A 25,217-nucleotide genomic window follows, 5' to 3' on the forward strand; every position below is an offset into this window, starting at 1 on the left:
GTGGAGAAGGAGACGAGGCTGAAAGACAGCGAGACTGAGACAGAGACTGAGACTGATACTGCAATTGAGCCTGAGACAGAGGCTTGTTAACTGGCTCGAGTTTTGGTTATGGCCTGCAGCTAAGAACTACTCAAAAACATATTAATCATGGCATCTGGTCAGCTTTTGGCCGTGTCAGCATTTCACCGGGCAAACAAAGAAAACCAAAATCGTTTAATTGCCCCCCCCCCCGAAACTCGTGTCGGGCCAAAGGGACTCCAGATACTGAAGTCTTCAGACTTTTAAGATTGGAGCCACAGTCAATCATTGCCATGACTCAGATTATGACCCAATTATTGCAGATACTTAAAGAATGCTAAATAATTGTTTGTGTAAATCTTTTAGAGCGTGCTTTGCGCAATTATCATGCAATATTAAATACTCCCTCTGATTCTATTCGTTTCGGTAGCAAATTATAGTTAGTCCACAATTCTAAAACGTATCCATTGACAGCCAGCTGGCCCAAGCTGCAACCCAGATGCGAGAATCTCTGGGATATAAATAAAATATTCACCAGTTAAATGCTACACACAGTAGTGTGTGTTTGTGTGTTTGTGTGTGTTAACTACTAATATCAGTTTCCCACGAAGATTTGAAAATTAACATTTTGCTTTTTGGCTCTTGCTTGTTTTTGGAGATTTCTTGTTTGGCTTTTGTTTTAAACGTTGTCTGAGGTCTTGTTACAGTTCCTGCGGCTATACGTGGACACACACTACACCTGCCTTTATCTCTGTATGTGTACGTGTGTGTGTGTTTGCGTGTGTGCACACACAGCTAAAAAAAAAAACCCAATAATTTTGTAATTAATGATGTGAGAATGAACCATGGACAGGGCCTCCACTTGACCTTTTTTTTTTGGATTTTGCCTGAGCGACCTGTCGACAGTAGGGTGCCCGTAGACCTCCAGGCAGATGCTGGTCGCTTGTTTGGCATTTTGTCATCATCATCATCATCAACAGCAGCAGCAGCAACAACACCATCATCATGAGCATCTTGAATATCATCAACAACATCGCAGCGATGTCATTAGGTGGGATTATAGGCTCTTATGTGTGTTGCCCCCGTTCGCCTTCTGCGTTTTGCTACGGATTTTCAATTCGGATTCGAGTCGTATGAATGTCGCCATGGGCCACAGATTTCTATTGTTATTGATTAATTGACAATAGTCGTGAGCTACTTGAACAACAAGAACAACAACAGCAGTCACTACGGCCACATCAGCTTATATTAAGTATTTTTTATTTTTTTTGGCCCACACACAAGACGCGTGTAGAGGCACTGGGGGCCCCCACTAACTGGGCCCAAATGAGAGATGAGCCAAACTATTAACATTTGTGTAGCGTGGATAGCCAGCAGGTAGCTAGATATTAGAAGAATCTAAACTTCTGATGATGATATTACTTAAATAGAATGAATCAATGATAGTTGAGTCAAGCATTTCGTGCTTGAGATCGAATTCTTCTGCCAGGATAAACGGCTTATCGTTTGTAATATGGCAGTCTTATAACCTTAGCAGCTAATGTTCTTGTTGTTAATCTATAGTTAAAATCATCTAGTTCTTTGTGTTCTCGATTGTAACTTCTTTGCAAAGCTGCTTAGCTACAAGCACTTTTCAGCAAGATTTCTATATATCATCCATGTATAATTCATCCCAACTCGAAATAAATGATTTTTAATTGGTAATAGTAAACGAGTTGCTTTATTTATTCCATTTATTATAAATTGTGTGATTTCAGTGCAAGTTACTGTTATTTTTATCCCCTTAGCATTTCCCTTAATCAGTTCCTAAACAGATTTCTAGCTAGCATTACATAGGAGATTACTCCATGAACTAGCATTTAACTTATTGTATTAGCTTTTTTTTGATTTTAGCGCACCTTCATTAACAGCTCGTAGTTTCGCCGGCTTCCAAGCGGCACCAAAAAGTGTTTGAACTTCCTTGAGCTCTACCGAACAACCCATCGCCTCCACCCCAGCCCCAACATAGATATTCTTCTCGCAGCTCGCTGGCGGCCATTGTGACCACCCGCTGCTCACGACGACGACGACGACGACGACGTCAAAGCCCAAGCTCTGATAGGTGGATAGGTTTCTACTACTACTGTGGCATGGTGGTTCGGTGGTGCACCTCACTAAGTGTTGCATTGCTTGTAACTTTGAGCCATTTTGCTGCTGCTGCTGCCGGTGCTGCTGCTGCTGTCGGCGATGCAGCGGATTGGGGGCCTGCCTGCTCTGGTGCAAAGGTCAGCCCCGTTACGGTGGCCGCCCACTGGCTTTGTTTGTTGTCACTGTGGTGTTTGTTGGCCATGTTGTTGTCGTGCCAGGCAAGAAGTGCACGCCAACATGTGTACTCCATCACATAGTTGCCACGACAACAACAGCAACAACATCAACTACAACAATAACAGCAACAACGACGACAATGTTGTCGGCTTACAAGACACTCAAGCGCTTCTTCTTCTTCTTCTTTACGGCCTGTGGTTGTCGCTGTGGTTATACTCTTACCCCTTTTTGATTTGGCAAACCGCCCCCGTTGCTGCTGTTGCTGTTTGTTGCAGCGATTTCGATTTCTATCGATGAATTTCATTTGTGTTCTATTTACTGATAGCCATCTAAAATGCGCTGCTACCGACGCCGACGTCCTTAGCCAATTTGTATGCCAAAAACAAAACGACCATATACAAAAAAAAAAAAAGAAAAAAGAAAACCAAAAAACAAAGCCCCGAGCCTGAGTCCCCATGGCCTGAGGTCTGCTTCTGCGTCTGGTCTCTGGGGCTGGGGCTGGGACTGGGGCTGGGACTGGGACTGGGACTGATTCTGTTTCGCTGCCCCTTGCTGATTCTCATGCCTTGCTGCTGGCTTGGCAAACAAATTTTATGCAGGCAGGCGGTCGCCCCGGCTCCAAAAAATCGTCGTCATCAATATGAAACCGGTCGTCGTTTCAGTTTTATGCTCCAAAACTTTGTTGTTGTCGCTTCCTTTTTGCGCGCGCACGAGTTTTCAGCAAAAATTTCTTATCTACAGCTTCGTTGTCGTCGTTTGCGCTGCCAGCACCCTCTCCCTCCCTCCCCCCCACTGTGTTTCAAAATTTTTATGGCAGGCTGCGACCACCGTACCAGAGAGACCACAGAAGATACTACCGGCTGGCAACTGGCAACTGGCGACTGGCGACTAGCGACTGGCGTTAGCCGGTCGACCTTCACGACGACGACGCATTTGTCTCTTTGCCCACTGGAGGGTCCATAAAAATGCAGCGCCTGCCACTGAACAGCAAGCAACAGCAGCAGCCGCCGCCGCAGCCACAGCAACGGCCACAAGGTACGGTCTAAGCTGGGAGCCCGAGGGCGGATAGGGAGGGTTTTTCTTTTTATTGTTTTTGTTCTTGTTGTTGCTGTGGGCAGGCTGAGAGGGCTCTGCTTATTATTTTGGCAGCTCGAATTTGTTTGGCGCTGGCGTTCAGCCGTTGATTTCAAGTTAAGATTTGAATGTCGCTCGGCAAGACAATGCCACGATGCTACGTCCTACTTCACCAGCCTGCTCTACGACTTCTACCCACTTCTCCATCAACTCCACCACATACTTCTCCTTCTCAACTGCCTCCTGTCTGATTCCAGGCGCTGTGGCGCTCAGCTCTCGTTCTGTGGCGCAGCTCGTGCGTCGTTTCTGTGAATGCTTAACCAAAAATGCCCCTACCTTCCTACCCTGCCTAACCTATCGTACCGTGAGGCTCAGTTCGTTTCTGAGCTCGTTTTCGAGCTGGCCGCTGACCATCGATCGTCGTCGTTGTCTGGCTTTTTGTTGTTGTTGTTGGCTGGTTGTTTGTTTTTGGGCCTGGCGCCTGCGGTATGCCTTTGTCGTCGGTCTTGGTTTTGGTCTTTGGGTCTTGGGGTCTTGTCGTCGCCTGCTCGCCTATATGAGAAATGATCGGACATGAGAAACAAAAGATTTGCAAATGTCTTTGGCTTTTTGGTTGCCGATGCCGATTTCGATGGCAAAGTCGTTGATGTTGTTGTTGCACTGTGTTTGCTGTTGTTGCACTCGTCGCCAGGCTTTTGCTGTAGCTGTAGCTGTAGCTGTAGCCGCAAGTTAACTACAATCTGGTGTCTACACACAGTAGGCGACAGGTGACGCCGGCAATGCGACCCATGCGGCCTCGTTGAGCCTCATGAGTCCCACTCCCCCCATCTATTAAGAAACCAAGCCAATTACATACAAAATACAAGAGCCTGACAAGCTGGCAACGAGCGCCAAGCAAGCAAGTAACGACAACGACACACATTCATCTTCAAGCAGAGCGCCGCAAAGTTGCCAAGTTGCAAGCAGCATCGACATGGAGGGCGACAAGGCGCCGGCTTAGCCACCGCTGTCGCCACCGTCAGTAGCGTCAGTGTCAGCACTGTCCAATTCTCCTTTTTGGTCGTCCTGTAACAAGCTTGTCCAGCTTTGCCTTGCTGCTTTGCATGAAGTGCGTGCCGCCCATCGCCCATCGTCCGCCGACTGTCGTCCAGCATCCGTTCCGCCAACTGGCGACCAAATCGACGCCAATTGTGTGGCAGCAATCGCCTTTCCCATCAGCAACAGTTGCTGTAGCTGCGCTTACTGCATGTTGCGCGTGCTCATTTGACGCATTTGGTATACTATGCAAGACTTATTAATTAGGCTTAAAGAGCCAACGAAAATCAGCGATTAGCCAAATAATTTGGCCGCGAACCTTGTACACATCTATAAACCATCAATTTTACATAGGCTAATGATAGGATAATGACAATGATAATGTTGAGCATTTTTACGTACTGGATCAGAAACCAATTTCAACTGAATAATAGCAGTAGATGATGGACTATTTCAACTAATCTATGCAAATATAAAAAATAAAAGCAACACATATTGAATAAATAAATTGTATCGGTTCGGAAATACATATAGATATACATCTCCTTCAGGTAGTTAGTTACACATATGTGAGGCAAGGGTAAACTGCCCTGATTGCCACAGATTTATAATTGTTTGCATTGTTGCAATGTTGCAAAGTTGCAGTTTCTGTTTTCTTGTTTTTGTGTGTGTGATTTTTTTATTGGCCTGCGAGTCAGTTATTGGCAGGGAGACCACCACAGCAGCACCGCTGGTGCATCGCGTGTGTGAGTGTGTGTGGCCACAGTTGATAGGGGTAGCACCCCAAGCGCCAGACGATGCGACAAACGCAATGCGGCACTTAAGCTGACCACTTGCCGGCTACCGCTGGCAACACGCTACGCAGACGCCGGTGATGAGATGGCAATGCAATGGTGCTGAAGAGACGCCCTGTTCTACAAGTCCAGGTTCAAGTTAAGTTCGCGTTCTTCTTTATCATTAAATGCATAAATGTGAATCTACAAAGCAACAGCAGCAGCAGCAGCAACAGCAGCAGCACAGCCTTGTGTAGAAATTTATGGCACGTAAATTTTAATGCGTTGCAAGTTGCAGGCAGCGTCATCGCCGTCGTCATCGTCGTCGTCGTCGTCGTCGTCGTCGTGTTGTTCGCTGGCGTTGTCGTAGTTATACTTATTGCCAGGGTCGTATTTCCCACCAAACGCGTCGGTAGCAGCGCCGTCGCCATCGCCATCGCCGTCGTCATCGTCACATGAATCTGCCATTTTATTGCCAACTTTACTTTGGCGGCAATGTTATTAACGCACATTTTTATGGCTTTGATGAGCAACTGAAGCTCAACTGCTGAAGCCGATGCCGATGCTGATGCCGATTCAGAGCCACAAGAACCCGTAGCCAGAACCCGATGCGATGCTGATGACTTCTGCTGGCCGATGTGGAAGCTGTTGGCTGTTGCCGCCAGCCACGTTATAAATTAAGGCTGGTCGTTTGCATTATTATTATTTGTTTCTGTTTTTGTTGTTTTTTTTTTTTTGCTTTGGTTTTAAAAGACGAAGAAAAAGCGCTAATTGACTTTCTTTTGGGCCACCTAAATAGATTGGTCATTAGCATAGCGCACGGAAATTGTGGGCTGGGGCGGCACTACCTGTCGCTCTCTCTACGTGTATTTATGTACAAATAAATATACACATTCAAGTATGGGCAGGCTGGCACACATTTGGGATTTCCGTTGCATTTAGCCCACTGATTAGCTGCCAATTTAGACCGAACAACAAAAAACCAAACGGCGACAATTTCCTCAATCAACAAAAACCAATCAACAAAAACAAAAAACAAAAAACAGAAAACAGAAAACAAAAACGAATAACAGGTAAACTGAATCAACTTTGGGGGCGGCGGATGGGGAAAATGGATAGCGAGCGCTGTTACTGTCAACAAATGTAAACAAATTTACATAAATTTACACTTAATTATGAGCAGCATTCGAACAAAAAATAAAACACAAGCGCAGTTCGTTTGGTGAATGAATTCAAATATAAAACCACAATTTGACGGTGCACACAGTCGCCAGCCAGATATGGTTAAACCATAACAGTGCAGTGGTAAATATTGTGTGGACAAAATAATAAAAAAAAAAAACGAACATTTAGAAATTAATTACTATCTTTGTGCGGAACCTGGGGCTGTGAAATGTTATTTGCAAACTTAAATTGAGTCAATTTATATATCCAAGTACTTGATTTTGGTTTTAAAATATGGAGTGCTTTTTTGGATTAGCTGATACGGAGTAACGAATGTCGATTGATAATCAGCGACGCCTACCCAGCACGTATGCGCCTGTGTCATGCCCTCTCAACTCATGCACCTTGCCCCTTGCCCTTGCCCTTGCCCCGTTTGTTTATTGACGCACGTTCGTGTTTTTCATGCATTTGATTTTTTTATATTTTTTTGGTGCTGCTAATTAATTTTTATGTCCCATTCTTCGTTACGCTTTGCCTTTTCCTTTCGTTAATTAAGCAAAGAACTCAAATAGATACTGCCTGTTGCTGCTTATCCGGCCTAGCCGTAGTTTCCCTTTTGGCTTTACTCTCTCTCTCTGTGTGTGTTTGTGTGTGTATGGCTATAAAAAAAAGCGAGGCTCCGGCTCGGCACAGCGTGTGGTGGTCACGTCTTGGAGCCATCGCCTCACATGTGCCCACACACAGAGGCCTTACGTCCCGTTTCATTCATTAAAACAGAAAACAACAACCAAAAAGAAGAACAACAAACTATAATCAAAATTTAAATTTAAATATTAAACAAGTGTCGATTTGTTTGTCAGCCTCCTCCTACTGCGCCGACCCATACAGACACTCGATCCACCAAAACAGAAAAAATTAAGTTATAAAACAAAGTTAATGGTGTGACGGGGCCAGCCACTCAGGTTAGCTTAGCAGCCGCGCACTACTTACGCCCCGATAAGATAGCGGCCAACATCAAAAACTTTGCATTTGGAAGCTGTAACACGCACTCGCTTTTATGACACACTGCACAGATTTTCAGGTCGGGCTCGAATTCGAATTCGAACCCGAGTCCGAGTCGGAGATCGTGATCGTGGCCATTTGGCAGCGATAAGCGGCCAAATGCATCAGTTCAATTGTGCTAAGACAATAGGCAGTTTAAGCTTAAAAGCTTTTGAATGCTACTTAAAAATCTTCAAGCTACTAAGAGCTCACCTTCAGCTGCTTAGCGTTTGATGAAACTGCTTAAAATTCGGCCAAGACCACTTAATATATATTCAATCGAAATTCAAATAGATTTACATTAGGCTCAATGAGCTTGAATCTTTACTTAGACCATTTAAACGCTTATTAATCAGATCATTTTTAGCTTATTGCTTAAATTGCCTCGAACTTCGAACCTTCAAAGCCGTGCAGCTACAGACTATATATATATATATATATATATATATATATATATATGTATACTCAGTTTGAATGATTTGAGTTTCTTAAATTTGGATTTGCGTACTGTAAGCATCCTAATTGTAGGTAAATAACGTTCCAAGTTAAGCAGCAGAACCCAAATCAGTTCCCAGGCCGAGTTTTCGACTGGATCTAGCGAGTATAAATGACGCTCATTAATCGCTTTACTGATGATCATTAATTGTCAGGGTATCCGTTTGGGTATCTGCTGAATCAGGGATCAGAGCCTGTGCGGCTCCATTCCTGTTTGAAGTTTTTCTTTTCTTATATTTTGTCTTTTTTGCGGCTACTGTTTGAGTAGGGGGGGTCGATGTTGATGATAATGATGATGAAGATGGGGCTTTCACCTGGCTAATATGGCGAGTATGAAGCTCTATTTTATTTTCATTAACATAAAATGTTTTGTGTTGATTTTTATACGCTGTAAATTAAGAGCAATTTATGCGAGCGACTGCGAGATATGCCTTTCACATTTCTCAACGAATCGCTTAGGCTCATTCATAAAGGCAGCCAGTAGCTGCTTTACAGATCTTGAGATTATTTCAGATATTCAGAGTAGAGTAGAGTAGCAGCTGAATAGCGTATTTGTGTGTATTTGTGTGTTTGGATGTTGTAGTCTTGGAGGCGCACATTGCGTATGCTTAATTTATCGACACTTAACGCCAATGAGGCGACGCGGTCGCACTTCAATTAAGGGCCTCTGCCTGACCATCGGCATGCCTGCTCTGCCTCTCTCTCTCCCGAAGTCGTTGCTAAGTGTGTCTGCATTATGCTTAACACTTGTCCATGTCGCCGACGAACAGAGCCAGAAAACACCCAGCACAGTAGCCCCTCGCGGTCTCAAGAGAGATCCCAAAGCCGAAAGCCCAAAGCCCAAAGCCTCAAACCCGCATCATATGCATGCGTGCAAATAAATTTGTCTTTTAGTAATTGCCGAGTGTTGACTATAAACAGGCACAGTCCGACATCGGCTTTCGGGCATTGCCAACTGCCAACTGCCAACTGCGCGCTCAGTAATCGGAGAATCGCTGGATCGAGGAATCGGCGGCTGAAGTACCGCCAGCGACTGGCCACAAGGAATGGAGCCCGCCGCTGGTATCATCATTAACGCTTTAAGTTGAATTTCATTAAGCAGGCAGGCAGCCAGTCCAACTGTCCAACAGGCCGCCAGGCAGACGGAAACTGGAATAGGTATGAAATGAGGTGGCTGCAACTGCGGGTCCCAATGTCACATTGTCAAAAGGGAGCACCCAAAACATTCGCAGCTCGGCCTGATGAATGCTTGCATGCGCTACATTCCACAAAATATAAAATATATAGTTTGACACAATGCCTTCAGAGACCTTTAGAAATTTGACAAGATCAATATATGAGGACTTAAAAAGATGTCGTTAAAATGAGTAGAAAACCTGGCTGAAAAAAATGTTTTGTTTCTATTTTGCGACGATAAAACACTAACTTTTATATGTTGCTAGATAATAGCGGGATGTGAGCAATTTAAAAACTTTGAGATCCAAATAAGAATAGTATATAAAAAACATCTTAATAAATACATATTAATTCTAGATTTCCTCGAATTTTAAGGCATTGTGCAATTACTTAAATTGAGCAATTAATAAGCTAGATTATGCATTTATAAATACTAGTGCCACTGGCTCTCAGTCTTCCAACTTTGACTCAGTAAATTGGCGCCCATTTGCTATTAGCCCTTTGTAAAGCGTTTGTTTCGATTAGAGTAGTTATCAGTGGCACTACACGATATCCATTAAAACATACAGTAATACAGAGAATGTTCACGAGCTATTTTTGAAATTTTTTGTGTCGTTGATCAAAAGTTGATCACTTGATCTAATCAACTGTGAAACTAGATCAAGTTAAATGTAGCGCATTGCTGACAGCAGCTTAAAAAGCAGCAGCAGCAGCAGCACCACCACCACCACCACCATAAACAACAACAACGGCAGCAACACATTCAAACACACGTTTATTTGACTAAATATATACAAGAAGAGCAACAGCAACAACTTTGGTGGACAATCGCTTAATGGCTCGCCTGCAAAACATGAAAATATACTCAAGTGTTATCGATTAATGTCCAAGTCTAGCAGCTACCGAACGAGCTGCTGAACCCCGAGCAGTAAAAAAGCAAACCGAAACTGAAACTCAAAGTTAAACTTCAACTTAAACTCAAACTCAAACCGAAACCGAAACCCAGTCCCAGTGGTAGTGGTAGTGGTACTGGCAGCAAAAACAAAACTCGCTTGGCGGTTGGCGGTTGGCGGCTGCTCATCCAAAACTCAGTGGCTAAATGGACGACAACGACAACAACAGCAACGTTGTTGGTTCTTTATTATGATTATTCGCCTTTTTAATAAAGAAGAACAAAAGGCACCGACAAATATGGCAAAACGACAACAGCAGCAGTAACGACAACAACAACAACAACAACAATAACAGCAATAGCAACAGCAACAGCAACAACTGCGGGCTGAGTTTTTCAGAGGGCCAGTTGATTGCGGCATGCGGCATTTGGTTGGTGCTAATGTCATCGAGCGCTGAACACCTTTATCAGTGTTGCATTGAAATGCACACACGCATGCGCCATGCCAAGTTGCATGTGGCATGCAACAGCCAGAGACACACACAGAGGGACAGAAAGAGAGCGAGAGAGAGAGCGAGAAAGAATGAGACAGCTAGAGTTGCTTATCGCAGCAAATAGTCAATGCGAAATAGTTGACTAGCTGGCTAGCGACGGAACTTAGCGGTGGGTCGCCATTCAATTTATTAGCTGCAATAAAACGCAAATCATCCGCGTGGTTGACTGCTACCACCACCGTTCCGCACCACACCGCTCTACAACGCAACCACGCAACTGCAACGGCAACAGCAACGGCGGCAAAGTGTTGAAATCATTTGAAATATTTGTCATTCGCTGATAGGCATAGTAGGCACAAGATCAACAGCAATAGCAAAAGCAGTGGGAGTTCGAGGAGCTGGAGGCGCTTGAGAGGAGAAGCAGTGGCTGTTAGCTGATAGCTGGTAGGACGACCATTAGCCGCTCCTCGTTTATCTATGACAGGATGGCCATAACTAACTTGGCTCATTTGTAAGCAGCGGCTCGCCGTTGCACTGGCCTAAAGAGCGTTCATTATTTATGAAGAATCCATTCTGAGTGCCAGCGATAAATACGTATCGATATTTATGAAATTATGAGGAGTGTTTCGCTTAGATTGCAAATGCTATCAATATGCTCACTGTATTGCTAAATTCCCCAATAAATCGATAAGTTATCAATACAAAAAGCAGAATTTACTTTATCGATAACATATGTACGGCAACAATTGTTAATCGAAATACTTTCAGCTATCAGTTATTGAGAAGATATCGAGAGTTATATAATTGCAATTGAATTGAATACAATCGTTATCGTCATCGGTTATCGACTGCGCATTTGCTTACTCGGCTCATTGGCTGCTCGCTTCAGCGAACCGCATCGCAATGCAAAAACCAAATTCCAAATCATGTATCCGAGTGCTGAGCAGTTTGTTTTGCCCAATCGACTGTGACTCCAATGGTTGTGGCAACTAGGTTGTGGAGAGGATGGAGACTGTGCGGGGAAGTAGTGGAGTAGTGGAGACGAGAATCGCTTACGATTTGCATACAACAAAATACTGCGCAGTCTCAGCAGCCAGCAACGGCGCCCAGGCTCAGTTGGCCAGGCATCATTAGCTGTGACTTTGTTGAAAGCTTAACACCCTCCGCACCGCCTCCCCCTTTCGGAATTCTGACCTGGCATTGTGTGTGTGTGTGTGTGTGTGTGTTGGCCAAAACGCCGCCCATTTTGCTTAGCAAATTTGCAATTGGCTGCCGCCGTTGACCGCCGCACAGACGCCACCAAAATGGACAGGGCAGGATAAAAAAAAAACAGACGGACGGACACTGGACACAGTCGAGACAGCTGGAGACCGAAGTGGAGTTGCTCACGTACCTGAACTTTGGATCAGGGGCGTGCCGGTGGTGAGGTGGAGATCTTTTGTGTGTGTATCAACAACAACAACAAAAACAGCAACAACAACAACTCTCTCTGGTTGCTGTATCTCAATCTGTTGCCAGGGCTGCTGCTGCCTCTGCTGCTGTTGTTTCGATTCGTGTTGTCATTAAAATGTAAATCCATTTAATTAACATTTTCCGTTCAACGACGACCACCAAAAGATAGCAGCAGCAGCAGCAGCAGCAGCAGCAGCAGCAGCAGCAGAAGCAGCAGCAGCTTAAGAATTTTTATAAATTGTAAATAAATTTTGACGTTATTTAAATGAAATGTCCATAAACTCGTTGGCTGGCCAGCTACTGCGGCAGCGTGAGAGTTTTGACATGGTCCAAAACAATCAGGACAGCGAAATAAGGAGAAGGAGGGAGAAACAAAAGAGCGGGTTAAAGACAGAGATCAATGAAGTTGGCTAGCAGCAAACGAGTTACAGAGTGTTCCACGAAATTGCACTGCTGAGGTCTCCCGACTTGCAAATGCCCTGTAATTAAATATAGTTGAGTATTTTTCTATTTTACTTTTCGATCGAACACTTTGAAATAAAAATGACATTTAAGTTTACCGCTCAAAGATCCATAGAAGTTACTGCTTATTCTTAATGGATTTTAGAACATTTTATTACGCTCATATAATCATACCTCATTTCAGTTTTACAGGGTATGAGAGTCAATGCTTGGGTGGTGTCTGTCGAACCGGCCCAACAGTCTATGATATTGCTCGTATTTCGTATCTTTTGTCTTTCTGTTTGCTTCAGCCATAAAATTATGCATAATTTACAGATTAATATGAAAGCCGCTGCATGGTGGGCCTCTTTCTCTCTCTTTTTATGTTCCTCTCTCGCTGGCTGACTGCCTCCGCCCCTGCGTCTTCTTGAGCTGGTGGCTTAATTAAGACATGTTTCGAGCCGCGTTTCGTGTTGATATTTATGGTATAGATCGCTCAATATGCATATCGATTTAGCTTTCAGAAAGCAGCTTAAGACAATCTAGCGACAGCTTTATAAAACCCAATGCTCAATATGAATTGAGCCTCCACATTCTACTGCAGCAGCCAGCAGACGACATCGTCATTGTCATCATCATCATCATCGTCGTCGTCATCATCATCATCATCGTCGTCATCATCATCATCATCATTGTCGTTGTCGGCGCCTTCAATTATGTCCATAATTGGTCAACAGGTAGCCGAAAATGGTTTTGGTAGCTGCCTGCCTGTTTGCCTGTGTTGCCTAATTGAGCAGCCAGCAGTAACTGGAAAGCTGGGGAGTGTGAGAGCAAGCCAAAGATTAGCTGCTAACGCAGCGGTGTCTTAGAACTTGGCCAAAACGAGTGGGCTCGATTATATGACATTTAAATTGTGAAAATTATAAAGAATTAGCTAAAACAAAGTTTGCATACAAGTCAAAATTACACTCATTGATTGATAACAATTCCATATCGATATACTAAAATCATCTATACACCATTGCTGACACTTTAAGAGCATTATTTCGATCTCGTCTGACTATTGTAGCATCAATGAATAAGCCACAATCTAAATCCAAATTAAATGGAACTTATACGCTAAATGTATCGATACAGAATTCGGTGGATTTCGAATTATCGAAATATTATACATAACCAAACGAAAAAAGCATTTTGAATCGAGTTATCGATAAATACTCCTTATTACTGCACCGAGCTATTTACATGCCTGCTCTACACTTCAGATCATTGCAGCTACTCAAAAGTGCATACCAATTGCAGAAGATTGCAACTAGCTGTAATTTGAGGCAGTTGCGGTTGCTGGCATTCACTCACGATCAAGTGAAGATATCGCTGTAGAAGTTAAGAGGAGTTCGGTCGATGCAACTGTCGATAACCGTTAGCGATCGTCCGTGTTATTGCTGCTGCTGCTTCTGCTTCTGCTGCTGCTGCTGCTGCTGCTACTGCTGCTGGTGGTTGCATGCGAACAAAACATGCCAAATCAAAGTGTGAGTGATCATTCAATTAAGCAGCACGCCAACATCCGACAACAACAGACAGCGGACAACCGTCAGTAGTTGCTGCAGCAGCAACAGCAACAACAACAACAACAACAGCAATAAAATCAACAAGAACAACAACAAGTTGACAACAGCAATCACACAGCGCTGTGAGCAAACAAGCCAGCCAATACCAACTGCAACAACAGCAACAATGCCAATAACAACAGCAACTGCGGTGCCATCATCAGTTAAATTATGTGATAATATGCCAACAATGAGTGTGCAACAGCAGCAGCGACAGCAATCGCAACAGCAGCAACTACAGCAATGAGCAAGCAACAACAGCAATCAACACGCAAAAGCCCAAAGCAAACGTGACATGTGGCTGGGCAGCAGGGATAGGGGCAGGGGCTGGGGCGTAGTCGGAGGAGGTGGACGAGGAGGAGGAGACGCGCTATTGAGTATCGGGACACATGACTAGTGTGAAAGATGCGACTCCAAGCAACAGCAGCACGTAGCCCCGTAGCAACAGCAGCATCAGCACCAAAATTGCTGCTGCCTTTTTTGGTTGTAGCTACCGGCGGCTCAATCAGTTTGTCATCCGGGCGATATATAGAGTGATTAAGTGGCCCATGGATTGAATTGGAGTTGGCCAAGTGGACAAGGTGCCAGGCGACTTGCAACCGCCTATAAACGTGCCGCAATGCAAGAGCAACAGTCACAGCAATAGCAATTGTAACTGCATTTTGCATTAGATGCACACGAAACAATCATATACAAAAAATCTAAGAAATCTATACAATATTTGACGTATAATTGCATTAAAGCTGCTTGCCAATCAATTCAATCAGTGAATAAAATCAAAACAGCAACAATCTCAATAGCAGCACCAACAACTGTAGCCTTCTGTCTTTTGTCTGGCTAGCTACAGCAACAATAATAAAAAGCAAGAGCAACTATTGCTGCGGTGGCTGCCTCAGCTGATTTGTTGCTTGTTTTATGACGACTACGACGACGACGACGACGACGACGACGACGACGACGACGACGACGACTGCGTGGCGTCTGTGTAATCGCACTTCATGTCTAATTAGCCTTGTTTATGCCCATTTGGAAAACTGAAACGCAGCAGCAGCAGCAGCAGCAGCAGCAACAACAGCCACAACAACAGCAAGCACATTGCTGTGTTGCATGCACATATTATTTATTTATTTTTTTTTTTATGGGTATCTTCACGGTTATTTTCATTTAAATCGCAATTCAAGCTTGGCAGCTCGTCGACGAATGACATTTTAAATGACAATTTTGCGCCTTTTGCAATACATTTTGCGCTCCCCCGTCCAGCTCCACTGAACGCACCTCAACAACAGTTTAGTTGCATGAAAAAATGCGAAACTCGTTGCGAGGCACAACTTAAAAAGAGGGAACAAAAAAAAAAAAAAAGAAATTGAATAAAATTGAACGTAATAATGCAAATTGTTTTATCAATAAATTCTAGACACATGCAAAACGCACAACCAGTAATGCAGATGATGTTGTTGCTTTTGCCGTTGTTGTTATTGTTGTTGTTGTTGTTGTTACTGCTGTTGCCAAATGAATTTATGTGTCAATAAATTTAAAGCAAATTAGCAAACGACGTTTTAAGTAGACGACGACGAATAACGCGCTTTGCGCCAAACGATTTATGGACTAAGAAACGATTGCGACTCAGCGTCTCGGCTTGATTTGATTGATGAGCGCACAGCAAGCCGCTTGGCAATAAACTGCTTGCCTTTGCCTTTTAAGCCTGGCCCAATTCGGCCATGTCACAAGCAATTCACCAGCCGTCGATTCCGAATCCGAATCCGAGTCCAAAACCGAATGCGTTTGGCGTTTGGCGTTTGGCAATTGTGATTGTGATTGTGATTGCGAGTGTAAGACCGTTTCAGTGTGAGTGTGAGTTCTTTTGAGTGCTGGCTGCCAGCCAACTGCAGCGAGTGTCCAGTCCAAAATGGCGACGCCGACAATTAATCAGTTTTTCAACCTTGATGCGTTTTGGGTAGGCAATAAAAACCATAGCCATGGCTACAGATACAACTTTTAAGCGACTGCTGCTCACTGCATACTCAGACTAGTCCATACAGTATTCATATTAATTACCGAGAGACGTCAACAAGTCCGCAAAGTTGATGAGTCGCTTGCTTTAGCAGCGTGAGAATCAATTTAATGACTGATAATCGATTTACAATTGCGAGCATATCTGTAACTTTGTTATTGTAGTTATTTAGAAATGAATTAAATTGGATATCAGAAAGCAGCTAAGATAGTTCAACACACTAACGGCTAACTAAAGCGGCTAACTTTCGTTGTTGTTTATTGTTTTAATTGGTCTCAACGACAGTTACAGATCATTTTTGATGTAAATATCAATATGGGACTTTGCTCTGCTGTAAATTACTGTAAGATATTATCTGTCGGCAACCTATATAAAAATAGTGTAGCTCAGTAATTTTCTGATGAGCACAACTGTACTCGTTGCTTGTCTACTCACTGTTGTGAACACTGGTTGGTCATCGATATCACCTTCTGTTTAACTTGCTGCGAAATATACATTTTCTTGTGCATTCTCTTTGCTAATGCACTACTCATTCTGAATCTACTCCAGTTGACATTTTAGCAGCTTAAGTAATTTTACGTTATTGTTACTGCAGCTTTATATTAACACAAAAAAAAGAAGTCAGAAAACAAGTTATACAAATATATATTGCTGAGAATATGAGCAACAACAACAACTACAGCAACAACAGTCTTATTAGTCACACCTTTGTGCCTGACACCACAAACGCCATTGGTGGTCTCTTACAAAGGGCGTACAAATCAAGCGCAGATAAAAGATATATACGCTCACTAGATACAAGCCAGCCAGCCAGCCAGCCAGCTAGCCAGTCAGCCAGCCAGTTGTTACTGTTCTCAGTCCGTGGTGTTGTTGTCGTCGCCATCAACAGCAGCCAAGGCAGCTAAAGCCACAGCCACAGCCACAGACTAACAGCTAGAGCCTAAAGGCAAAAGTCGCGTGCATGTTTTCAAAATTACATGAACAAAATGGCGAAGTCCGTCGTAGTAGCAGCAGCAGCAACAACAACAACATCAACAGCTTGTGGGGTCCACACGCAGCAACAGCAGCAGCAGCAGCAACAGCAGCAGCAACGAGAGCCGAAAACAAGGTAAAGCCTTCAACTGGAGCTGGTCCGATCTAGTGGTTCGGCATAGACTCCGGCTTCTTGTCTGCCGCACTGCTTTATACGCTCTTCGAGTTGAGTTCACTTCGGTTTGATTCTGTTGATTTGTGTTCAGTTCTGTTGTCGGGGGTTCGGCTGTCGTTTAATCGAAGTCGATTCGACGAGTTATGGTAATTAAAAAGGTGTTCCTTTTGCAACAGTCGCGAATGTTGTTGCTTGGGGGGTCCTGAGTTCGCATTCGCGTTTGCTGCAGACAAATTCATATTTTATGACTTAAACTCCGACGCCCTCTTCCCTCTCTCTCTCTCCCTCTCTGTATCTCTCGCTCGCTCTCTCTCTTTCTCTCTCTCTCTCTCTCTCTGCCACTGTGTTTGGGCCTGGTCTCTTGGTCGGCTCGTGCACTTTGGTGGGTGGTCGCCTACAGGAATGTCGCCAACTTGCAATATCCACACAGCCATTTGCAATATCTTGGTAGCTATACTTTAACTCCAGACATATATATATATGTGTGTGTGTGTGTGTGTGTGTCTCTGTTTGGGCCTGTCAAGTTTTGTCAAGTTACTGCCGACAGACGGAATACTTTGTGCAATTTTTTTTTTGTTTTTTTTTTTGTTGCCCCATTACATTTTGCATGTCAAGCTAACTAATCCCATTCTCTCTGCCTTTTTCTCTCTTCCACACCTTATACCTTTCTCTTTCTGTTTGTATTCCTGTAGACAATACTGAACTCAATGCATAAATATCAGCCGCGCTTTCATTTGGTGCGAGCCAACGATATCTTGAAGCTACCATATTCAACGTTTCGCACGTACGTTTTCAAGGAGACGGAGTTTATAGCCGTGACTGCATATCAAAATGAGAAGGTAAGCTATCCATAAAGACTGATCATGCATTTGTATTGATTCTACATATTTACATGTACTTGCAGATAACTCAGCTGAAAATTGACAACAATCCCTTTGCGAAGGGCTTTCGTGATACTGGTGCTGGTAAACGGGAAAAGAAGTGAGTATCACTAGAGTTAAGCAACTACGCACTGAGAACAAGTGGGGTTTGCGTTAACTTTGAGTTGAAGTTGTTTAGCCGTCAGTTACGTTAAATAGGATATGTAGATCCTGCCCGATGTTACTTATTAGATTAGTAAAATGTTGTTCACATATTGCCTATTGCAGTTCCACAATATAGCTAATGGCTAAGATAATTCTTACATCCATTGACATTCAATATTATAATATTTAATATTGCAAATCATTCAACGACTTTCTCAAAGTATTTGCTCAAACGTATTAAGAACAACAATTCCAGGCTTATTGGAAGCTACTCTGCCATTATCTGATTAAAAACCCGATAGGTGTTTTAATCCCGACTGTGTCTGCATCCTTGTGATTTAGCCTCTGCACAGATCGCATGGCATTTATTTGCTTCCAAAAGCGCTTACAATGCATCTGCACGAAGCTCCACTGTCCACTGTCTGCTGTCTGGACAAAATTACATTCAACACAATAGACATCAGTCTCTTTCCATATTTACTGTCCTCCCCCTTTAAGTACGCTTCTAAAGCAAACTAATCAGCACTTTGAGCTGCACTTCACTTTTAGTAATCGAGTGGCATTTTGGCTACGCTTGTTTGTCTAACTTGTAACTATGGCTGTATCTGTATCTGTATCTGTAGTATCTTTAGTTCTATCGGCGCTCATTTGTCTGTCTTGTTTCTGTATATGTAGCTTGTTAGGCACAGACATTAATTTTTGTCAAATCTGTGCGGAACTAATTAGCCTGCTGCTTGTCAAATTGCAAGTCATACAAAGCGCCAATGAGTCCAGCACAGCACAGCGGGGTCGAGGGGACTAGAATCATGAACTCTGGCTCGAGATCCAGTGGCCGCAAACTCAACACAAAATGATGGGCTCCTGATGATGATGATGATGATGACTGGCACCTTGGTCTGGTCATTGAGGAGGCCCCATTCCACAGTACCCGCCCCCTTTGCAGCAGTGTGCTTGTAATCCATATTGATGGATTGATTTCAATTTCCTGTTGGGCAAAACTGAGCGCCTGCGGTGTCTGCAGCGTGGGCGCTGATCAAATGCTTTTGACTTTTCGCAATTGTTTTTGAGGGATAACCAAAAAGTCAACACACACACAGGGCAGTCAGGGAGCTTGGAGTGGTTCCGGTTTCCGGCCACAGCAGCATTAGCAGCAACAGCAGCGGCCCGTCCCTGTTTGCAATCTGTGACTTAGCATAATGATGAATGACATTTGATAGTTAGCTCAACGTTTTGTTAAACGTTACAAATCAATTTTCACTCTGTGTATGTATGTGCTTATGGGTATGTATGTATATGTGTGTGTGTGTGTGTGTGTGTAACTGACAATGACATGACGATGATGAGCTGGGGCGGAAAGGAACGTGGAACAGAAACGACTCCATCAGTCTTCTGTTTGCTGCATTGACACAAACAATTTACTTGGCTGCCCATCCTGTTTTAGTTGCTGATTGTTGTAAAACTGATTACATCGCCTTGATTGGCATTAGCCGCCAAGTTCCCTACTTCGCTTCCCGCTAACCAAAATCCCTTGCCAAAACTGTTTGTTTCGTTGTGGTAATGGTTTTTGTTTGATTTCCTTTACAAATTTAAACTGACTATGAAATGTTTTAATCAGGCGGAATGTATCTAGCTCGTATAGTAGCTACTTGTATGCTTTTTATTTGTACATTTTTTTTGGAATTGCATTCTTAAACATTTGAAATGTAAATGTAATCTTGTAACATTTTATGAATTCAATCGGATGTTTCAACTCCAATTAGCACACATTCAAATGCCATCTCTATTGCTAACAAGAGCTAGCATCACTGGCTACAGGATAACTTCAAGTCGTACATACTCTGATGTGGCTTACTTACTTGTTTTACTGGTTTCTGCCTGTCCATTTGGCTGTCTGTAAAAAGTGTGCCTTGACTTCATTTACCAGTCAGCCACACCGCATCCCCCTAATACGCCTTATTTTGAGGTCCAAGCAACTGGCTGGTCATTGCTGTGACAAGTATGTGTCAGACTTTTGGCTTTCTTGGCTTGACTTAAGGCTGTCTGTCCAAAGTTAACGCCAATTATTAATTAAATGCCTGCGCTCGAGAGTAGGCTAGTGTTTTGATTTGAAGTTTATTTGGGGTTAGGGGTGTTGTTTGTGTTGGTGTGTCCACAGCCTGTAACCACTAAAGAGCTTAGACTTGTGAATAGACTTTCAATTAGCCGAGAATGCCGAGTGTGCTGGCTCATAATCACCTGGGCAATTAGTGCGACTTAGGACAAATAACTTCTTTACCGTTTCCGGGGCTTATCAATTGGCAGCAAACAAAAAACATTTAAGCAGCTCTCAATGCGGCAGTGAACTTTTTGTGGTTAACCCTTTTTTGTAGAACACGCGCTTCATTAGCAACAGCAGCAGCAACAGCAACAACAGCGACGACAAACAACAAACAACAACAAACAACAACAAGCAACAACAATAACAACACCCTGACGACATTTATATCGTTCGTCGTCGTCCTGCGACTTGGGTGTCGCTTCACAGCAAGCGCCGCTAATTGGTGGCAACTATGCCACAGTCCGCTACCCCCTTCCGTGCAACTTCCGCCGGAATGATATTCATCTCGCTTCCTCGCCTCCCCACTCGTTGAGCAACTCTTTGCAATTGCTTTGGCATTGCCAGCGGGCGCAAACGGAAATCTAAAGTGAAAACCGTTTTAACAGTAGAAGCAGCAAACCAAACGGATAAGCTGCCAGCAATTGAAATTCCTTTTCAAATTTATTTGCTAGCTAGTCTGCATCTCTCCAAAGCCTCCCCCTCCCCATCCCCATCCCCATTCCTTCCTGCTGCTGCAGACAAATAGCCGCAGGCGTCAGTTGACAATTGACGCACTCTTTTTATAGCAATACTCTCTCTATCTCTCTCTCTCTCTCTCTCTGAGTTATATTATGTGGCTGCTAATTTGCCAATGTTGTGCTGGGCGTCACCCGAGTGGGCATGTGGGTGTGTATGTGAGTATGTGTGTGTGTGTGTGTGGGCTGCATTAAGCCGCAAATTTAGATATAATTCAAAAATTACAGGGCAACGCAAGCAGACAAAACGCGCAATTTCAAACAACTTTCGGGCGCCTTTACCCCTGGGCAACTGCAACTGCAAAAAGGGGGCGTGTTAGCGGTGGCAACATCACAAAAGCCAAGATAAACGTCTTAGTTCCTTTTCGTGCGAGTGTCGAAATTTATTGTTAAGTAACATGTAATGTACAGGAGCGGTTTAGCGCTATGTTTAGACTTTGGTAAGGTGCAACGTTAAACATTTTTAATGTACATTATATATATTTTTGGTGTCTACAGCCTGAACCCTGTAGCAGGTCTAGTATTATTTGGACAGTGTGCAATTTTTAGGCAGCAACAGCAATGTATTTTCTGCGCCCCAATTTGGGCGCTGCCTTGCTTCCCATCAGCAGTTGTTGCCGTTTGCTGTCAAGTGGGTGGGCTCAGTACGCTGCCTGGATTAACACAAATTGATTTGCTATTAAATTAGGTATATATACACATACACACAAACACACACACACACACAGGTGATGTGAAATACGTGGAAAAACAGTTAAGTGTAAAAGAAGACGCCTGTGGCGAAATTGCTAGCTCCTGTCTATGGGTGGTTCCGGCCTGTGGTTGCTGTGATAATGATACACACATGCATACGTGTGTGTTTGTGTGTGTCTGTGTGTGTTTGTGTGTGCCTGGCAGTGTGTGTTAGTAAATTGCCCAATTTGCGAACACGGACTAACGCTGGCAATGTTGCTTTGATGTGTGAACAACAAAAAAGCAAACGTACAGAATGCATGGACGTAGCTTAACCATCAACCCGGACAAGCTGGCCCCGGCAGTGTGTGTGTGTGTGTGTGTGTATGTGAGCTTTTGTGTATGTGTATGTGTATAGGGGTGTGATGGGGGTTTACGGGGCATTACGGACAGTGCAGACACTAAATTACACTAACGTGTTTTGAATTATTTTTCAATTTCATTGTCGGCCCAGACACAAACTGCCGGCTGTTTCCGCCTGCCATTGTTACATTTCAATTAAGGTTCCGGTTATTCAGCCCCTCCCCCTCTGCTCCTAGCACACACCAAATCCTCCACCAACTACATTACATTCAGTTGCCGGCAGCGGCGTTTTATCATTTAACAGATATTCCAGCAAGCAAAAATATTATGTCAGTGCCTCGTATATCCAAAAAGCCTAATGCATAGAACAACAGCGCTAAAACGCAAAATATTACAACATTTTGATTGGATTTCCAACTCATTCAATTTTCGACATATTTGAATGTAGCCGATAAAAAGAATAGTGTTATAGCATGAAGGGAGAATAATTTTCTTTTTGGTTTGCTGCAAACCTCTGCCGGTTTATCGATATTCGGCTGCTTAATACTGTGGACAAATCCTGCATTTACTTAAACCTATTGGAATTTAAAAAAGTTTCACAGCTACTAAGTAGCAAAGAAACAAACAAAAAAAAGAAACATTTTGTTGTTATTTATTTCTTTAATTTCTGGGAATATGTGAGTCCAGAATTAAAGCAAACTTAATAAACGTTGCAAGTTGATATAGATGCATAGACTCAGACCAGTAAGTCTAAATATCATGACTGTAAAATTGACTATTTTCACAAAAAGGATTGAATTAATATTTCAGCAGCATATGTATATGTGTATGTAGATATGAATATAATTTGCTACAACACTTTTAACTCATTTAACGCTTTGGCTTAGCTTAGGTATAGAAGCATTTTCGATTTGACAATTGGATGTTCTAATTTGTTTTGTGTTCTCGTCCAACTGTTGTTACAGGCAGGCGCTCATGTCGAATAGAGGGTCCGACTCGGACAAATTAAATCCCACACATGTGAGCAGCTCACGGGCGCCACTGCATTTGGGCCATGCAGGTCGACCGCCACATTTGCATCCGGCACATGCGGCGGCGCTACTGGATAATCAGCAGGACGATGAGGATAAACTGTTGGATGTGGTGGGGCCACCACAGAGTCCGCTGTTGCCCTTGAGCCACTCGCTGCAGCAGATGCATGCGCACCAGCACTCGGGTGAGTAGTCAAACGAACATAGAACCAGCAATAGCAGTGTCTTTCAGCTGAGCTGATCCAATGCTTTTAGCAACATGTCTAACTGCTACAAATTTCTCGCTCTTTTCTACTCGTTACATATAACCCGTTGATCGTTACTCGTCACTCTTTACTTGCCACTCGTTGCATTAGCAGCACTGGCTGCCTGGTTTAATCATTTGGCTGGCGCTAGCGCCGGTGAGCATGCGGCAGCGGTTAATGCGGAGGAAGCACTGCGTCGCCGTCTGCAAGCGGACGATATGGAGCGGGATGGCAGCGATTCAAGTTGCTCGGAGAGCGTCGGCGGCAGCACCGGCGGTGCCTTTCGCCCCACCTCAACGGGCAGCCCTAAGGAGGGTGTTGGCGGTAGTGCAGGCGCTGCAGCGGCAGCAGCAGGTCTCAGCTCAGCCGGCAGCTATCCGTCGCCCAATATCTCAGTGGGACCACCGATACACCCGTCGCCGCATCTGTTGCCTTACCTCTATCCGCACGGACTATATCCGCCGCCGCATTTGGGACTGCTGCACAATCCGGCAGCAGCCGCTGCCATGAATCCCGCCGGTCTCAATCCTGGTCTGCTTTTCAATGCGCAGTTAGCTCTGGCCGCTCAGCATCCGGCGTTGTTTGGGCACGCTTATGCGGCCGCTGGCCACACGCCCGTATCACCGCTGCAGGGCCTGAAGAGCCATCGCTTCTCGCCGTACAGTTTGCCGGGCAGCCTGGGCAGCGCCTTCGATGCAGTAACGCCCGGCTCCAATGCGAATCGCAGCGGCGGCAATGGCAGCGCCGATGCAGCCGCTCCGCCCAATCTGCTGCACACCAGCGGCGGCGGTGGTTTGGCCCTGGACAATGGGCCGCGCAGTTTGAGCTCGAGCCCGCGGCCGCGAGCCTCCTCGCATTCGCCGCCGACGCGACCCATATCAATGTCACCTACAACGCCGCCATCGTTGCTTAAGCGACAGCCGCAGCATTCGCCATCGGAGCTGAAGAGCATGGAGAAGATGGTCAACGGTCTCGAGGTGCAGCACAATGGCAGCGCTGCGGCAGCGGCGGCAGCTGCAGCAGCGGCGGCAGCAGCGGCTGCCTCATTGATATCGGAGGAATCGGCACAGCTGCATCATACGCAGGTGCATCATACGCATTCGCATCAGCATCCGCATCTGCATGGACATCCGCACGGGCATACACATGCGCATCATGCGGCGGCGGCGGGTGGTACGGATCAGTGACAATTACAGGACGGCCGCTCCGATTGCGAGGAGGGCGGCCTCGATGACGATGATGATGATGATGAGCAGGATCGCAGCTCGATCATTGATTTAGATGTTGATGTCTGACCGCAAACGGTGCAGCTGCAGCAGCTTTAGCGTGCGGCACCCACTAGCTGCTGGTGGGGCCCAACAATGGCCCGCGCTCCGGCCCTGGCTTTGGCTCTAGTCAGTGGCGGCAGTTAGCCAACACTGCGTACGCTCCCACTGTAAATAGCGCCAGCGATCTATATCGGCATTGTAGCATATAGCATGTAGTAAACACCCACATACCCTACACACACTCACACACACTTAATACCCATAGAGCCTAGAGATGTTGCGGGTCGCTTTGCGTATAGTTGTAATTCAACAATTTTTTTTTTTTTTTTTTAGGGGGTATTGATATATTTAAGCAACGCCTAGCCTGTAATTTTTTTTGTGATGCGCAGGACCCGCCAGCTTTTAAAACCTAGTTTAAAGAGACAGACAGAGCGAGTGAATAAAAAGAGAGAGAGAGAGAGATCGTCAGAGATAGAAAGAGAGTGGACAAAAAAAGTATATATACATATATATATATAGTGGGAAAAATAGAGTTGTTTTCGTTTCCTTAAACGTTGCCCAGTGCTCTTGCAATTAGTTCAAGCTATTTGCATTATCCTTTAAAATAAAAAAAAATAAAAACACCTCCCTTTTAGCAATTAAGCATAACAACCTTAT

General features: G+C 44.4%; 1 protein-coding gene across 4 annotated transcripts in view; it reads left to right on the top strand.

Annotated features, from left to right (window-relative positions):
* Nucleotides 1-25,025, top strand: part of LOC6564678 (optomotor-blind protein) — a 71,326-nt gene extending 46,301 nt beyond the window's left edge. For 2 of the 4 annotated variants that reach the window (XM_043216275.1, XM_043216278.1), the window contains exons 4-7: nucleotides 17,817-17,963; nucleotides 18,029-18,105; nucleotides 22,973-23,232; nucleotides 23,404-25,025. In XM_043216275.1, coding sequence (XP_043072210.1) covers nucleotides 17,817-17,963; nucleotides 18,029-18,105; nucleotides 22,973-23,232; nucleotides 23,404-24,479 — 1,560 coding nt within the window. In that variant the 3' untranslated portion in view covers nucleotides 24,480-25,025. The remainder of the gene's footprint in view (nucleotides 1-17,816; nucleotides 17,964-18,028; nucleotides 18,106-22,972; nucleotides 23,233-23,403) is intronic. The other 2 variants (XM_043216276.1, XM_043216277.1) reach the window with 2 other exon arrangements.
* Nucleotides 25,026-25,217: the final 192 nt, after the last annotated feature.

The sequence above is a fragment of the Drosophila grimshawi genome, unplaced genomic scaffold (genome assembly GCF_018153295.1).
Source record: "Drosophila grimshawi isolate 15287-2541.00 unplaced genomic scaffold, ASM1815329v1 contig_848, whole genome shotgun sequence".
In the NCBI taxonomy this organism is placed as follows: Eukaryota; Metazoa; Arthropoda; class Insecta; order Diptera; family Drosophilidae; genus Drosophila; species Drosophila grimshawi.